This window comes from Tympanuchus pallidicinctus, unplaced genomic scaffold (genome assembly GCF_026119805.1).
Source record: "Tympanuchus pallidicinctus isolate F22 unplaced genomic scaffold, pur_lepc_1.0 scaffold4, whole genome shotgun sequence".
Classification (NCBI taxonomy): domain Eukaryota; kingdom Metazoa; phylum Chordata; class Aves; order Galliformes; family Phasianidae; genus Tympanuchus; species Tympanuchus pallidicinctus.
The window spans coordinates 47696334-47715342 of NW_026294758.1; the positions used below are offsets into that span (position 1 = coordinate 47696334).

The 19009-nt window shown below is 36.5% G+C and overlaps 1 protein-coding gene across 3 annotated transcripts in view; it reads right to left on the minus strand.

Moving 5' to 3' along the window:
* Positions 1-1342: 1342 nt before the first annotated feature.
* SMARCA2 (SWI/SNF related, matrix associated, actin dependent regulator of chromatin, subfamily a, member 2) overlaps positions 1343-19009 on the minus strand; it is a 105241-nt gene continuing 87574 nt past the window's right edge. For all 3 annotated transcript variants that reach the window (XM_052700928.1, XM_052700929.1, XM_052700930.1), the window contains exons 30-34: positions 9536-9641; positions 8476-8577; positions 4475-4607; positions 2912-3054; positions 1343-2302 (exon numbers count right to left, since the gene is read on the minus strand). In XM_052700928.1, the coding sequence (XP_052556888.1) occupies positions 2267-2302; positions 2912-3054; positions 4475-4607; positions 8476-8577; positions 9536-9641 (520 nt within the window). In that variant the 3' untranslated portion in view covers positions 1343-2266. The remainder of the gene's footprint in view (positions 2303-2911; positions 3055-4474; positions 4608-8475; positions 8578-9535; positions 9642-19009) is intronic.

Here is a 19009-nt window from a genome sequence, read left to right on the forward strand (position 1 = left end):
TCTGTGGTCTCACCAGAGCAGAGCAAAAGAAAGATAGCCTCCCTTGACCTGCTGGCAACATTTCTATTGCATCCAAGGACACTGTTAAACTTCTTTGCCACAAGGGCACACTGCTGACTAGAAATGTTCAACTTAGCATCCTTCAAGAATCCCAGGACCTTTTCTTCAAGCTGCTCCAGCTACTTGTACACACGGATGGAATCAACATGTCTCTCTGAGATCAACGTACTTCTCTGTGAAAGACAGTATCTCCCACTGAGATAGGGCATATGCAGAGTGTCTTTGGCAAACAGCTATTTTGGAAAAGATTCCTTTTTCAGTGTGACCAAGCTCTGTTAACTAACAGTTGCCTTATATTAAGACACTGCATAGAAAGCTCTAGGTTCACAGGTCATGAAAGTGTATGCCTAAGTAAATGCTCCACAAAACTTCAAATCTTGTTTGCAAGTACACATAATGTAAATTACAGTACCTATCTCTGCAGTGAAAGAAAAGTAAGCATGAGAGAAAGCTTTCATTTCTATTGTTATTGCTCAAGGTGGATTTATGACCAGCAAAAGAATCTTGAAATTGCTAAGGCTCTTTGGAGGTAACAAATTCTCTCACTGTGGGGCTAATAGACACAAACGAGTACCAGGCAAAAATCACTGTTCAACTAAGCTAGAGGAAAACAGTGGAAGTAGTCAATATATAGCAGAGCAGAATAAAGATATGTAATGTAGACACTCGCTGAAAAACTGTTCAGGCAACAAAGAAAGTTTCTGTTTGCACATGAAATTGTAGGCTTGCATATTTTTTATTGAATGTATGTCAAATTCAAGAAGTTTTGATTTCCACACAGAGTAGATAATTAACTGTAGATACTATGTAGTTCAAGCACTTTCACTACCACATCTTAGTACATCACAACCTTTATACCCCAGGGGAATACTTAAATAAACTGATTTATAGATGGGCTGACTGCATAAATGTCTGCCTCTGTAACTGATTGTTTTCACGCCCACTGACGCCTGTGGGCAAACACTTTCTGAAATAAAAAGAAAACATTTAATTTATTGCTTAATTGCTTGAATTGTAATTAGGAAATGAATTACAATTCAAATTAACATTTCACTACTTTAGCTTTATTTTTATTTTGGTATGCATCAAATGCTTTGTCTCTGTGGACAATTCCATAGTATCAGAATGAGTTTTCAATTTAACATGTTCAGGAGAGGCCACATTGGACCTCTCTACAGGCAACCCTCCTGCACTCTCATCCCTACTACAGGAAGGCTTTTGTGGAACTCATTAGCACACGACAAGATTATCTCTTTATTAAGAAAGCACCAACACCATGGTCTTCAAAATTACTGGAATTTTATTTGCCTCAGGCTTATGACTTGCAACCAAAGACATTGTGCAAAGAAAGCAAAGATTAAGTACACTTTAGGGAAAAGGTGATAATCCACATTGGTAACATAGAAGATCAGTCTGATGAAAGAAGCCATCCATTACACTATATAGATTGCAATATTCAATAGCATTTTTCAACCCAACTTTTTTAATCAAGGAGAAAAAAGTTAAGCAAAGTTTACAGTAGACATAAATTTGATACAATTCAAAAAGCATTTTTCTGAAGATCATCAAGCATAAGTGGAAAAACATAAATGGGATGAAATGGATGAAGGCTAACTACTGTACAAATATAAGCTATTAAACAAAGTTGCATATATGTACCACAGTGTAAAAAAAAAAAAAAAAAAGAAACACAATACAGAAGAAATAAAAACCTCAAAAACTGCCTGATGAACAATAAAATAACCAGTGACTTTTAACGGCTTCTCCTGGTTATCAATGCTACAAAAGACTTTTTTTTTGTCTTTCTGATGCCACTTAAAAACTTCTTATCAAACGATAAAACCAGGCAAAACCAAACCTTTAACAAGCTAAACCCAGCCCATAGAAATATACTACTAACCCACATTTTCCATCAAAAGCTTTTTTTTGTTGGTTTTTTTTTTTCTTTTTTTTTTTGTTTTTGTTTTGTTTTTTAAATCTTTGAGGCCCATTTGGTCACAACATTTTTTTTTTTTTTTTTTTTTTTTTTTTTTACACCATGATATCATATGTTTGTCTGGCACTATCCTAAAGCTAATTTATAGAGAAGAGAATACAGAAACAACCCAATGTCTATTTGACAAAATGAATTCACTGGGCATAAAATAGGAGAAGGGAGAAGAGAAGGGGAAGGGGTCAGTTCTGCCAAGAAAATAAACCCTATGGATCACTCATCATCACTTCCGCTTGCTTCCGACTGGTCCTAGAGGTAAGAGACACAAGACAAGTCAGAAATTCTTTGCCAGCTATTCTGTGGAATTTGTTAAAGAAGAAAAAAAGAAAGAAAAGGGAAGAAAGATGACAAATAAATTGACACATCAAAGTAGACTTAAGAAATACAGTTATCTAATATTTCTCTTTCAAGACAGTTGCTGCAGACTTCCTTAGAGAGGAAAAGACACCAAGTAAGGAAAGATCAAGTACTTCCATCTATCCAGATGTTTAATAACAACTGGGAAGAGTTCGTTTTTCATTTGTTGTATTTATAGAAGCAACTCTAGTACCAAAAAAAATCAAGCTAAGAATTTTTCATTTGGGGATGAAAGCAAACAATCCACAAGGTTTAAAGGTTCTAAGAAGGTAGGAACAGCTCCAAGAAATAAGCTCCAGACTTCTTGTCTTTCAGCACTGGGACCAGATCTCCTAAACACACCCAGACACAGTTAATACCCTTGCCAAATCCTCTTAAGATGATGAATACAGATTAAATATGTGCTTAAGCATGAATAAGTGAGAATTCTGACAGCAAGCAGGACAGGGTAGAGACGCAATCACTGTAACCACTTCCACAGTCTCAGTGAACAAAACTTACATTTTCATCTTGATCCTCATCACTATCATCATCACTCACAACAGGTTTGGCTTTTGCTCGGCTTTGCCTCTTCTTGCCCTTTCCTTTCTCCCGACTTTTTTCATCCTTTTTAGTCAGCTTGATTTTGACTTTCACAGATTTTGCTGCAGAAAATGTAACGTGTACATGAGTGTGAATAAAACAAACTACTGAAGATCACCTATCAACTTCTAAATGCTGTCTCTGTTTTTAGAAATTTTCACCTGGTGGCAGCAAAAGATACTCTCCCTGTTCTTTGTCTGGACCATGGAACCATTAACCAGAATACTTGCTTTTACTTTTCTACTTCTTGATTGTTGCAGCAATATTGTATTAAGCTATGGAGTATAACTTAACCATTATACCTCTTCTTTTTCATGTTCAACAGGTAGTACCTGGTTCTATAAGAAGATGCAAACCTAAAAACACTTTCTTACCTCTATATAGACAAGTTCATTCTTTGTACAAGCAGAAAATTGTGTCATTTTAAAACTACAGGAATGCTAAATGGAGCTAACTGGCAAACCTGGAACAAACACCTTTCAGAAGAATATATGAAATGCTTGATTTCCAAATGAACTTCTGAAACAGTATGTTCTACAGAGCTACTTGTTTTTCTAAGAACAGTTCATGGCAAACTTCTAATGTTTCTGTAACCATACAGAAGGGGCAGCTGAAGAGTACAGATACTGTGTGGCACAAAGTCGAATGAACAGATGCCTCCATTTCTACTATATTACATTTCTGAATCTGCAGGAACATCAAGTATGGTGATTATGCCTCCACCAAAGAAACACAAATCAACAAGGAGAACTGAAAGGCTGTATGGAGAAAGGTCTTTTGTATGGTCAATCCTTGCTCCATTTTGGCCATCAGTATGCTAGGACGCTTGTAATACATTAGTTAATTGGTGGAACAGCATATAGGCACCAGATTAGATTTTGAAATGGAAAAGACAAATAATTTCAACCAAGGGAGAACATACTGGCAGAATGTTTCAACAGGGGTTTAGAAGTCACTCTCCTTCTTGGAATACATGCTCCGGATTTTCCTGCATCGCGCGCTGAATACCTGCTGAACTTTCTGTCCAGCTCTGTCCTATCCCATAACTTGGCTCTTAGAAGAATGGGTGTCACCTCCTGCTTCTGAAGCAATCTGAGTTTCAATTTGTCCTTGTCCCAGTGAAGAATACTTGCACTATCATTTTAACTAGGTGATGAATTTCATATTGCATCATGCCTGAAAGTCTGATCACACATGGATCAAAACTATACTTGGCCTTTCTAGTACTTTCACTTGCAAACTGTGTGAATAGGACAAAATGGGTTTATCAACAGTCATAGCCAGTCAAACCCATTCCCACATAACTCTTCTGTTGTTTGAAAGTACTAAACTCTTAGAAATAGACAGCCAGAAGAAAAATAAAAAAAAGACAAGTGGAATGCAGTAAACTTGGTAAGAAGTTATCTTCCTCCACAGAAAACTCAATCTAACAGCAGAAATCAGAACAACCCCCCACATTTTCCTTGTTTAGATAGGACTCACATTCTGACTCTGACTCCTCTTCATCATCATCATCTTCATCATCATTGCTTTCATCCTCACTTTCTTCTTCTTTGGCAATCTTCTGTCGTGCACTTTTGAACACGGACTGAAGAACAATGGAATCCTCATAGATCTACAATGTGAATACAAACCTAAGTCAGAGCTGTAAAATCAAGCAGCACGAAAGGAAATCATACTGCACCTTTATTTCTGCTGGAAACCTATGGACTATATGGTCTTTTAAAATTACAAGTAACAGTTGATGTTGCATGAATTTTACAAGAAATATCAACACTGACTTTTTATTTTCTGAATAAAAAAAAGTTGTCAATAAAGATAAATAAATTTGTCACAAAAAGAGTGTCTTAAAATATCTTGTTTTAAATTTCCAATTGTTTGTCCAATTAAATGCTTTCCTTTATTGTTTCTATTACCACAAGGGCTTTTTCACATTTTCATTACATTTTAAGTGTTGAAAACCTCCCAACATGACAACCTTCAGCAGTAAGCACCTCAATTATAAAACTGGATTAAAGTACAGTATTTACAGCAACAAATGACTAGCTTTTATGTTAGTTATCATTAGCTTCTCCAGAAGCCCAAACCAGCTGCAAAGAAATTTATTTATCCCTAGCATCCCATCCTTTTTTGCAGATCTCAAAAGGCTGGAAAATCAGTGCCTGTCCCAAACTTAACATATTTCCTTAAACACAGGCTAACTTGCTGAGCACTTCTGTCATACCAGATTTTCACCTCAACATCAAGCATCTATATACGAGAAGGCCACACCTGGCTTTTAATGCATTTCTCAGATTAACATAACAGAGATATCATAGTCTCCCTAAATAACTAGGACTTCAGAATCATCTTAACATAGGAGCTTGTCTATTTTGCTTTTCAAGAAGACAAAGCACTGGATAATTAAGAATAGTTATATATGCAATAGTAAAGGGTCACAAACTGCATTTGATTTCCTCATCCTCACTTTCTCCTTCAGCTAAACAAAATATTTTCTTGTATAAAGGAACACTGTCTATTTGTGAGAAAAATGGGAAGATTTTTGGCTGTCATTATACAAGCTGCACATTAAAACTGATAAAACCACTCTCATACTTTGCAGGTTCAGAAAGAATTAGAAAAACTTGGTTCAGAATACTTCACATGAAATACACAATCTTTTTTTTCAGTTTATTTCCAAGTACCTTTCATAAAAAGTGACTTTCAGTGCAGTTAGTACCCTGTTTCCTATTCCATAAATACTCCAGTGACTTTTGTTAGGAGATGTTAAGATGGCTTGTAAATATGGGCCAAGTGTTACCTGACACCCAAGATACATAATGATGATGATTGTTTTGTAATGGCTCTTCTTTTCCTTTTGTCTTGTGCCACTACTGGGATTTTAGATCCCAGAGTGTTTTTTTTTCCTCCAAGAGTAATCATTACCGTCACTCTCTTACACCTAAAATTTTTAAAATTTCCGGCCCCTAGAAGACTCTGAATTTCTCTTGAACATATTTCCATTTCTTTCCCATAGGCCCAGCATATTGTTCTTAGGGTTGCCTTTCAATAGCCTTGCAATCTTTTCTTAGAGAAAACACATTTCTAAGACAACAAGAATTAAAGAAGAGCACAAGATGGTATTTTGAACTCCAGCCATTACATATTTTAAGATCTCCCTGTGATCCAGACTTTTTAACAGAATGTCATAGAAAAAATAAAGGGGTTTTAAAAAAATATTATCTTTCTAAATACAGAATTCTTTGTAGATGCTCACTGGCTATTATGACTCAGGAAAGATTTAGAGCTTCATTCAGAAAATAGAAAGTTTTCTTACTTTGACAATAAAACTGATTCCAATAAGAATCATAAATGGTACAGCAATAACAGCAGAACTTCCTTCAAAATGAGAAAAACAGTGACAAAGAAACTTAAAATACTGCAAATTTTTAAGACAAATTTTTTTCTGTTTCAAAAGACATGCATTGTTTTAACTTCTTACGTGTCTGTTTTTCTTTTGACCCTTACAACGTTAAAAACTTTTGAAACTTCTGAGGTTTCACTGAGCACAAAAGCCTCAAAAAACAAGTCTGTCTGTCTCTGAAAACCTCTCCTAAGATTTTGGCTCAAATGGAACTCTTTGGCTTCAAGGAAAAGAAATATGCATTAACACTAGCAAAACAAACATGCAGAATTTCACTTGATGTTGCTGTGTACCTGAACAACTCTGTTTAAAGTAGCCTTTTTGTTTTAGGTGTGCACACAATAATCCAGTTTACTCGAGTAAACTGGTACGTCACAGCAAAGGTAGAACTAAACTATCACAACAAATATAAGGACCTTAAAAACTGGAGGACCACTGGAAAAATGCCCCACAATTCACTAGAAATAAAAAATAAGTTGCAGGAATATAGCACAGAAACTTAAACAAACAAAACAAATCAACAACAGCAACAACCGAAACTTAGACACAGATTGTTTAGGATTTATACAACAAAAAAGTAATTAATTCTGGTAATTAATATTTGTATGCTAGCATGGAGAAAAACTCTGAAGCTGGTTGAACTATTTCCAAACAGAGTAACAACATCTTGAATGCTTATACCCATTCAAGAGTGTTCCTGTCAAATCTATCACTCCACATAACAAGAGACCAGTTCCAGATTAGCAACTCATGCCATTCTCATCAGCATAATTATTTTTTTCACATAGCTACTGGTTTTTACTTTTCCCTTTTTAACTACTGTCATCCTCCCCTCCCACAATTTTAGTGGTACTTCTTGGGTAGGTTTATCTTTCTTTTTTTAATTCACAGCTAGTTTACTGCTACTTGACTAAGGAGCAAACTGGTAATTTACTTTTGGACATTTAGTAAAGGCTCTCTTCCACAATTTGAGTCATCACTATTTCTATTAAAATAATTTTAGCAGACATGTTTACAGGCTGTTTCTGTATAATTTAACATAGTGAAAATATCACACGTGTATATGACACAGAAAGCATTTTCTGTCTCTATATAAGAAAAATAAATACAAAATGACCAGTTGTATTCATCAATCCTGTATCTAATTGCATGTTTCAATGTTTCATCTCAATTTTTCACACACATTCACCTGTTTAGCAAAGGGTTATCAATAGCATATAGTTATTCAGATGATGCATTAATACTGGCCGCATGAAACCTCCAGCTAAATTTACCTAGGCTTCCTGAAAGGAATTTTTCTCTTTCAGATTATTGAACTGATTTTCAGGTCCTTTCTTCAATTTAATACTGTATTTGTAGCACACAATTTAGACTCCTCTGCAAAAATATGTATCTTATGCTACATTTCACTACATCGTGTGACAATTTTCCCATTTTGTAGTCTCTCCTTTTGCATCAGCGTCCTCTGTTCCTATTTTACAAGACTGAGCACAATTGTACCTTTATAACATTTGAGGTTAGAGATTTTGCTTTGTAAACCTCTGAGACTCAACTGGAATTAATTATTTCTAAGTTTCAAAACGGATATAGATCTTTCAAAGAAAGATCAGTCTGACGGTAAAGAGAATATAAAATCTCATACACAAACTTCACATCTGGATCTTGAATTTCTATCTTGCAGTAGCAGAGCTGGAGAGTTCACTGCTAAGTAATTCCTCTACAACTGGAATTAGCTATACAATTCTACCTGCTACTTCTGCCATCCAATCTGGCAGCACAAACCAATGTATAACTACATAAACAGGGATCCAGCAGAGATTCAAATGTTCCTACAATAGCTGGGAACTACAGGACAGATCAAAACAAGCTGATCTCAGAACTTGACTCAAAACCAAATTCTCTGCATGCTCCCACTTCAGCTGTGAACAGAGAACTTTGGGTAATTCTAACAATCTGTCATTTTCCTCCACTTAAAATAAGAATCAAAATACAGCTTTTATAGGCGTAGTATAATAATCACTTAAGAACTAAAAGTATCAGGAGGGGAAAATCTGTATGCGTAATATTAGTTTGGTCAAACCTGTGATCCCTCCAGATTGAATGTCTGAGCATTATGACACAGCAACATGACATCCTTCTCCAAATCCCCAAGACTCCGATATTTATGGTTGCGAATCCTTTCCTGTTGCATTTGTTGAGGAAAACGAGAAGTATGGAGAGGCAGTGATGCGGGAAAAAAAAACAACCAACAAACAAACAAACAAACAAAAAACAACAGTAGATATAGAATTAATCTTTGAAAAAACATTATTTTTAAAAATTCTACGTAAGCATCAAAACAGGTGCCTATTTAAAAGAAAGAAAGGAACAATAAAACGTATCATTAATGTAATACTAAAAAAATCACAATTGGGTAATAGGTATAAAAAACATGCAATGCTGTGTAGATTGGAAGGGCCAAAAGCTACAAATTTGAGTTCTTCTGGTAAAAGAAATTTCAATTTCTTCTCTTCTGCATGGACATACAATATGCTACAATATGAACAGCATTACAGTTGCATCATCTAGTGTGCAACAAGTTGCCTAAAACCCACCTGACAAACTGCTTGGATGTTAGTTTAGGGATTACTATATTCTTCTACAAGAGTTTTCAAGATAAAGATTTCTTTATATGGCTCTTTATTGGTTCTTTACAAAAACCAGACTGAGATGCCCACTGGAACAGGTTGCCCAAGGAGGTTGTGGATGCCCCATCCCTAGAGGCATTCAAGGCCAGGCTGGATGTGGCTCTGGGCAGCCTGGTCTGGTGGTTGGCGACCCTGCACACAGCAGGGGGTTTGAAGCTTGATGATCATTATGGTCCTTTTAAACCCAGGCCATTTTTTGATTCTATGGTTCTACATCATCTCTGAAAGCGTCATTCATGTAACTACTGCATTTTGATTTAACTTTGAAATTGAGGTAATATGCTGTGATACAAAAGAAATAAAATTCATAACAAGAGATGTGATAACGTTTAACATCCAAAACACAGAGGTAGATTCAATATGCATATTGTGGTCATTTATATACTGACTACATACTCACCAGTGTCTAACAAAAAGAAATATCGGAATCTCCACTTCCAAAAATGTTCTTACCTTAATTTTTTTGAAATCCACTGGTTTCCTAATCAATTCATAATATTCTGGTAGTTCTTTTCTCGATGGGAGCTGAATGAAGACTTCACTTAGCTGCCGTCCAGAGCTGTTGAAGAAAACAAACCCAAACACAAAGCCAAGAATTATTACAACTTCCTCACACATATGGGTCATACAATCAAATCATTGAAAAACAGATTAACAAACAACAGCAAAAATAAAATCCCAAACCCTCTTCTTTCAAAGAACTAGAAAGTGATCTCTTAATTATTTTAATCTCATTATTATTTTAATAAACTGATACAGATAATTGATTTACAATTTAATACAAATCTTTCTGCCCTGTCCTAAAATATCACCACCATTAGAGGATCAGAAGCGTCATGGAACTTCATGAAAGCAGGATCAGGACTTGAATAGGAACACTGTAGTGCTTTGACAAGTGCAGTATTACCCTTTTCTAACCTTTTTTTCATGATTCCTAGCATGCCCCCCTCCTGTCTCTCTAAGTTTATGTTCCTCAGTCATTTTATAGTTGCTTTCATATCTCCTGGTCACACTGTACCATTTGTTCATGTTGACTTTGGTTATACCAGATGCTGATTGCCATCAGAACAACTAGATACATTATTAACTTCCATTAATGAGTGTTAGGATCCTGGAAAGATCATTCTGACGGTACTGAAAATCTTTCTGTGATTTGTACTTCTTCAATTATCTGAAATAATGTGATAGGTTATTTACAATCATCTGTTTCTCCAGGACCATGTCATATTATTTGAAGGTGTCCGGAACTACTAAAGTTTGCAGACTTACCATTGTTAACCCTCTGGTTTGTTTATTTATTTATTTAAATTTTCCCACATGTAGCTCTTCAGCTACTTATATATGTATATATATACAATAGATGACTGTAAGATATTTGGAGATTAAAGGTATTGATGGCACTTACAAGTGTAAGGTTGTGTTTGTTTTTTTCTTTTTGAATCTCATATCAAAATAGTGGAAAAAAATCTCTGTTGAGAAGAACTGCAACTCATTGCACAGAGCATTCACATGCCATTTCCTGGCTCTGTTCACATACTTCTCTCTCTCACAGCCCTGTGAGAGGAGGAATTGGATGGTAACTTAACATGCAAAACATTCATAGGAATTGAGCAAGGAGAAGGCTGCTGCCTAGTCTCAGTCTCCATCTCAGCTTCAATCTCGCAGCCATCATCCATAACAGCATGGGATATTAACAGTCATGTTAAATTGATACTGGATCAAAGGTTAATTGAGGCAATTCTGCTACAGAAGATAAGGATGGTGTAAGTGCAGAACAGCTTTGTCCTTTGTGAAATATATGAATGCCTGCTTATCACATCATTATCACATCTAATGTCTCATCTATTACTAGAATTTTTAGAGGCACAAACTTGCTTTGGGAATCTGAGAGATCAATGAATAAGAATGAACAGAACATTTCCTAAGCAGCTGTTGCTCACCTAATCCAAGATCTCCTACTGTTCTCAGAATGCTTTTGCTCATTATATACTCTGCATTAGAAAGACAATAATATTAAAGTTCTAATCATAGCTTGCTAATCAATGTCATCCAACTGATATCCTTAGGGACAACTTGCATCTGGAATACTGTTCCATGCAATGTTAACACTGTATATGCCCCTACCTCATCATCATTTTTTCTGATTTGCAGCCGCAGAACCTGTTACCTTGTCTGCTTACAGTAACTGCCAGACTCCAGCCCCCTGGCTGTTTCTGAAAGATTATGGCACGTACAAAACCATACTTCTTGGTGCTGCAGCTGCACAGTGAGATAAGAAGGTGTACTGTGCCACTCCATCAGCAAGGTAAGAGTTAAGCCTATATACACTACACAAATACTGGTATAGACAACCTGACAGACCATTTGCACCTCACACAATACTCCAGACAGTTTACTAGCAACCTCAGCCAACAGATCACAGAACTATAGGGACTAGAATGGACTCTGGAGATCACATAATCCAACATTCCCAAATAAATCTAGTTCATTTGGGACTCTCTCTGTTACCAAAATACACAAAATGAAAAAATGACAACAAAACTGTCATCCCAGATTTTACCATCTCTCTCCTGACAGAAAATAACTGTGATGCTCTCAGGTCATTGTATCTTCATATCTCCTTCAGCAGTGAATTACAATAAAGAGTCAAATTCATTAATTTAATACTTCTCCTGCTGAAGTAGTAGTCATTTATACTACATTTGAAGTTACTGATCCTGTTAATGATGTTTGTGAGTGACAATGTCACATCAGATAACAGAATCTGTCTTCATCTCAGACTACTAAGAGCAATGTTTCAAGAACACACTACACAATTTATAAAATACATAGTTGCTTTCAAAACTTTATACAGTGCTGATTTGGATTTGGCATGCAAATACTGAGTTATCACTGCTGTATTTTGAACTTCAGCAGCTTCCTTCTAACAAAGACATCTATTTGAGAAGAAACAGAAAACCACCGAAGCAGATGTTGCTTCATTTCATTCACACATTTCAGAGTCTAACAATATTATTTAAGTATGAACAGCTACTAATAATATCCTAATTTTTATCAGATTCTGAAACAGATTATGTATATTTGCACTATTTAAACAGTTTCCTATAATTACACAGCCTTTTATTCAATAGCTCCAAAATTCTTCCCCCCCCCTTTCTTCATACTTGCACACACCCTTATATTGTATTGCTTGAAAAATATAACGGTAGTAAACTGTTACACAGCAATATTCTATTTTCAAGGTATAAATCTAGCCAACTGCAGCTTGCTCACACAGTCTATTAAACTAAGAATGCCACAGAAAACCTTCCAGCTTTTGCTTGATGTAATTAATTACTGAGAATCACTTCAGGTCATGAAAAAAAAAAAAAAAAAAAGGAACAACAAAGCACTAAGGGCATGAAATATGCAACAGACAGAAAAGAAATGCCTGATCTTGTCTACGCAGATCAATAACAGCTTATTCTGTTGTACCATTTTTATAAAATCTCCTCTCACAAGGACTGTTATCTTCTTCTCTTTGCCTATATTGAAAAATCATCTGACACTTTCTGACAGTCACGGTCTGTGTTAGTCGTACAAATGGAGCAAATTATTAATAATTAATCTTTATTAAAGCGATGTTCAGATTTCAATCCCCATCCTCACTTTTACAATTAGAAAAAAATAACAACTTGCAGAACTACTGCATGCGCAGTAAAAAAATCACTTACAGTTGCCTGGCAACTAGCAGGATACATGCTGGAGGGAAGAAGGATCAGAATAAATTATGAGAGCTGACAGTGAAACAGCCAAGGCTGACAGCTCACTGCATCAGTCCTATGTGGTTACATGCAAATACTAAATGGTAAGCAAGCTCAAACTCATTAAGAGATATTACTAATTTTTTTAAAATATTTTTGCTTAGGAAGTATTTGTGCTCAATGTTTCCAATTTTACCTTGGAATTGTTTACAATGTGAGTGTAAGTACATACTTCCACTCATTTGGTATTATTGTTAGTAGAATTAAATGCACGAACAATTAGGCTTAATTCATGCATATCTGGTTTTGTTTCCCTTTTCCCTGGCAGTATGGGGCCAGAAGCAAGTTGCAACCCATCTATCAAACCACTTTCTGTTTAGGATTCAAAAGAGAGAGAAAATTGCAAAGATGAAGATCTATGATGCCTTCATATTTCTAGCAAATCTCACACTTCTTTGTTAACACTGAAATCCAATGTAGAGTGGTTGAAACGAATGCTGACAACCAGAAACACAGTAAACAAATCACAGCTCCTGCGTGAATGAAACTCAAAATGATGTTCGCTAAACAAACAAACATTCAAAAACAAAAAACAATTGTGTCTCTAAAGAATTTAAAGAAAATAAATGAAGAATCACCTTACTATGTTCAACTTCAAAGAGTAATCCACATAGGCAGGGAGGTTATTCATTTTTGTTGGAAGTACTTAGTGATTCATCTTTTTTGAAACTGACCACAGTAATAAATGGTGGACCTGTCCCTATCATTGAAATTGAAATGAGTACAAATAGTAACTAATATTCCTGAGATATGGATATATACTCCATAGCTTTGGCTTGACTATACGTAAGAATTATTTCCTTTGCATGTTTGAATACTTGATTGAGTACCAGTTGGCATAATTAATTAACAGTTAAATCAGCAATGGCTAATTACATTACTCACATGTTACAATAGTTAAAAACTGCCAATCTGAGAAAACTGCTTGAACAAGTTTGAAAGAAAAATTCATTTAATGTAAAGAGAAAAACACTCTCTCCCAGAGCTGCGCTTTATCAAAATCAGAATACTATAGCCACCAATTCAAACATTTTATTTTTAAACAGGCAGTGATAATAACACAAGGAATCACAGAATGAAGCAGGAAACACAGGTAGGACACAACAATTCCAGCCTCCAGTTTTCTTATCAGTTTTATTAAATGTGGTCAACAGCCACTCACAACAAGGTGGAAGCTTTGTGAAGCTACTAGGCACAGCATTTAAGTCCTTACTCTAGGTAAGGCTGATGAGCAGTGAAGAGTTGGATCACAAACGTAAATCACTGCCTGTAATTGACCTGAAAAGATCACGGGTCTCTTAAATATAAAGTTTCTAAACAAAGGTAATGCAAAGCAGCAGGTAACACCAACAGGAACCTAAACTGTAAACTCTCATGCAAGGCAGCAGTGGAGTGCAGATTTGTGTGGATGCTGAAGGATTATAAGGTATGAAGTACCATTCTTTTTTTCCCACTTAACTGCAACAAGCAAGAAAGTAAGCAACCTTCACAGCTTGTCTTTCTCTACAATAATAATTAAAACAAACAAAAAACAAACAAACAAAAAAACCTCCAAAGGAAGAAAAACATGTTTTTTGGAGGTAAGCATGTGGTATGCAAATTCCTTAGTCAGAAAACAAATAAACCTCTCTCTCCAGTAAAACTGTTCTTCCCTTCAAAAGCCTAAAGAATTTCAACCGGACTACTACATTAACTCTGCTTTCCAAAAATACAGCGTGAATGTTACACGTTATTCTCTATATTATGCAATCCTGTTGGCATTCCTAATTTAGAGGGAAGAGAAGACAAATCAAAATCATCAAAACTAGAAATGAATGACAGTAATCTGGGTTGATGCACTCTCTTTTAAACAGGTGATTTATACAGCAAGATTAAAATGACGTACCGAAGGTGTAAAGGCATCCAAATACTATTGGAAGTCAAGAAGTAATTTCAACAAAATATCAAATTAAAATATACTGAAATTTATTACATACAGAGCCTGTAAAGGAAATGTGTCCATTTTACACTGGAGGATCAGAACCAATGTGCTTTCAGGTCCTTGAATCTAAGACCCTACTAATAAGCAATCATATGAATTTTTTTAATCAAGGAATAAATCCTAAATCTAGATAGCTATTTTTGCTTCTCTATTCCCTACAGAGGGATGTTACAAAACTCTTTTTAGTTACTAACTTGAATGCATTCTTGACTGTTTACATTCACGTAACCTTGTGATCACCATTTTGTATTCTACTTATTTCCACATTCTCCCAGTGTTCATGCTTTCTTTGTTCCTCTGGTGAATTTACTGAAAGCAATCATCATCTCCTCTCAGACTGTGCTGCATGAGGATAAATAAAAAACCCTGTTTCCTCTTGCAAGACTCTCTCATCCTAGTTATCACTACAGTAGCTATTTACACTAGTTAAAATAAAACTAATCTTCCTTATTCAATGAAGGTATTCCGTAAGTAACATTAACTCCATCACATATAATGATATCTGTATTTCCTTACTGGCAATACTGTTCTCTGCGCTAAATGCTGGAGTTCTTCTAATATTTCATTGCCTTGTAATTTTCCTATCTACATTCTCTCTATCCCCTTAAACTATCCCTTTGTCTTCACCACCAATATCACTATCCTTAATGAGAGCTAAATAAGCATTCATTTAGTTCTGCAGGCCACAGAGCATCTGTCCTATGAAGAAAGGATGAGGGACCTGGGAGTGTTTAGCTTGGAGAAGGCTCTGGGGAGACCATACTACATCCCTACAGTACTTGAGCCGAGTTCATAAGCAGCAGGCTGATAGTGACAGGTCAAGAGGAAATGACTTGAAACTAAAAGAGGAGGATTTAGATATTAGAGGGAAATTCTTTACTTGGACAGTGGTAAGGCATTGGACCACAGACACTGTGGATGTCCCATCCCTGGAGGTACCCAAAGCCAAGTTGGATGGGGCCCTGTGCAGCTTGATCTAGTGGGTTGGCAATGATGCCATGGCACAGGACTGGAATTGGATGGGCTTTGAGGTACCTTCCAGCCTAAGCTAGTCTATGATTCTATGATTTATTTACTGTGTCATCCTCACTGCACACTACATCTTTCCTTATTCCTTTTTTATTAATATAAATCAAGAAATATTTTCCAGAATGTTCAATACTTCCTGCTAGCTTTAACTTACTTCTGGGAATTCTCACTTCTTTTTCTCAAAAAGACAATTCTGAAACAGTTTCAGATTTCTTCACCATTTTTTTTTTCTAGAAACAGCCTTTATTCTTCTCTTTCATCTAGCTAAAGCATCAACCTTTTCCCAGAAGACTATCCTTCATTTTAATATTAACATTTCACAATACTTCCACCTTAGCAAATTCAGATCTCATTCACATTAAAACCTCAGTTAACTGAGCTGTTTTCCTTAATTTATCAAACCCTACTCTTTCCTCCATCTGTCCATTTAATTTACAATGAAGAAACCAGATTACTTAATCCAAAATTACTCTCCACAGCTGTATATTCCATCTGAGTAGATGCTGCAAAAAGTTGGAAAATTTAGAGTAAGAAAAGATAATATTTTTAAGATCAATCTTAAAAATCTTTTTTCTCTGTCATAGCCTTACTTAGAACATTCTTCCCAGACGTTAAGGGATTCTGACCATCTTTCTATGTTGTTTTTCCTCCGCTGAAGATTTATTCTCCAGTCTAAACCATTACAGATGAAATTTAGACTAACTATAAGTAGGTTTCACTTATAATAGAGAACATTGCTCTGCATCCGTAGTTCTGCTCTGCTACAGCTGGTAGCATATTTTATCCTTCGATACTCGAAGCTGAGTAATAGAGCATACGTAAAATTTAAGAATGTAACACTGATTTCAACACACATTTTTACTTCTCCACAGCACTTACTTCACAGTTTTGTAAATTCAGTTATGTCTATTTGTTTCAGCAGTACTAAGATAAATGCTTATCAACAGAAAGAAGAGCCTGAAGAACATCATCCAACAGTGTGATCCAAAGCACAGCTGCCTGAAAGATGTAGCAGCATGAATTTGACAAAGAGCTCAACAGTTCTCACTACAAAATATCCAAACAGAGCCAAAGATTGTAACAGTGCATAAGAATTCATTTTGTCTGTCTTTACCACTTGCTTTATTAAATGGGATATACCTCCATGAGGATGTGACCTCAATGCTAACTTTCATGGCTTGCATAGAGTTCTTTAAAAGGGTTTTACAACTAGTTAGATATCTACTTCTGAATTTTGTTTTCAAAAGAACCATATGCTGCATTCTCTACTCCAAATACTTGTTTTAAATGCTGCTAATTTGCGCAATCTCTCTTTGACCTTATTTTAATAACTGTGGCTCGTAGTGCTGGTTAGTAAAGCTTAGATCCCTCAAAATGGATGGGGCTTTGAGGATCGTGGTCTAGTGGGAGGTGTCCCTGCCTACAGCAGGGGGACTGGAACTAGGTGATCTTAAAGGTGCCTTCCAATCCAAACCATTCAATGATTCTATTATTATTGTTGGTATTATAGCTTTTAGCTCTCCTAGAAATTGACAACCCTTTCTATTTTGTTTCAAACTTCTAGAGTAAGCAAGGAAAACAGTATACTTCTCACCAAATGGCTATAACAGAACTCAAGGACAGGATAACAATTAAGAAACTATTTGGAGATTCCTTCTTCACCTTAACATTAACCAAAACCTCCACACACACACGCGTGTGCGCGCACACACATACACGCACACAAAATCAGTCAACTAAAACCCTATATATGTGTGAGCTCTTCTCAAATGTAGAGAAACATGCAGAGAAGCTTTTTTAAACTCTGTCAGACTACAGCTCCATATACATTTTAAAGCTGCAAACGATTCTGTCTTGCAGAATTGAAAGACAAGCTCCTAGGACAATGACTGGCATGCCTTTTCTCTACAAGCAGCACAGCTACTTGTATGGCAGAAATCAGATACAAACTTCCTGGGGAAGAAGAAACAGGCACAGTTTTTTATTTACCCACAGTTTTTTATTTACCCAGTAACTATCAGTTACTATCAGTAACCATCCCCGCTATACAGGAGGCTCGTGGAAGTAACATGCTTGCTACTTTTGAATTGAGAGGTAGAAGCTCCCATCAGAAGCAGGTTAGCTAGGAAAAAGCTCCAGGATGGGGAGCCAAACTATGAGAAATCTTTTGTTATTATTCCCTGATCACTAGTCCTGAAATTTAAACACTTTTTCAGCTTCTCTGTTAGAAAGTCACAGCAAGATCATAGACACACAGAATGGTCTGGGTTGGAAGGGACCTTTAAGATCATCTAGTTCCAGTCCCACTGCTATAGGCAGGGTCACCTCCCCCTAGACCAGGTTGCTCAACGCCCCATCCAGCCTGGCCTTGACTGCTTCCAGGGAGGGGGCATTCACAAGCTCACCTGGGCAACCTGTTTCGGTGTCTCATCAGCCTCTTCCAGTTTAAAGACATTTCCCCACATCCCTCATCCTTTTGCTGCATGCCCTTATGAAAAATCCCTCCCCAGCTTCCCTTAGGCTCCTTCTGGTACTGGAAGGCTGCTACAAGGTCCCCCCAGAGCATTCTTTTCTCCAAGCTGGTAGCCCCAACTTGCTCAGCCTATCCTCATAAGAGAGGTTCTCCAGCCCTCAGATCCTCTGGACCCCCTGCCCCCCTGCCCCCAATAGCTCCATGTCCTTGTGCTGACTGCCCCAGAACTGGACACAGTACACTCCAGATGGGGACTTATGAGAAGCCAGTCATGCTTCCCTTGATTCAACCCAGGACACAGCTGGCCTTCTGGCCTGCAAGAGCACACTGCCTGCTCATTTTGAGTCTTTCACGAGATGAGTATACTAAGGATGAATATATTAAGTTTGTCGTCAGCATCATGCTCATCCTGTTCACTGCTGTGAATCCTCTTCTGATACAACAAACTTTAACAAGTACTCTGGAAAGTCCCCAGATCACAGAATGATTCAATTCAACAATTAATGTGCCAAAGAAATCAGGCTCTGTATCATTCACCAGATACTATCTAAGTTAACTTTCTGCAGCCGTATCTAGAATAGAAGCTGCAAAAATGAAGAAGTGCAACTTCCCATCAAAAACTCAGAAAGTTTCCTTACATG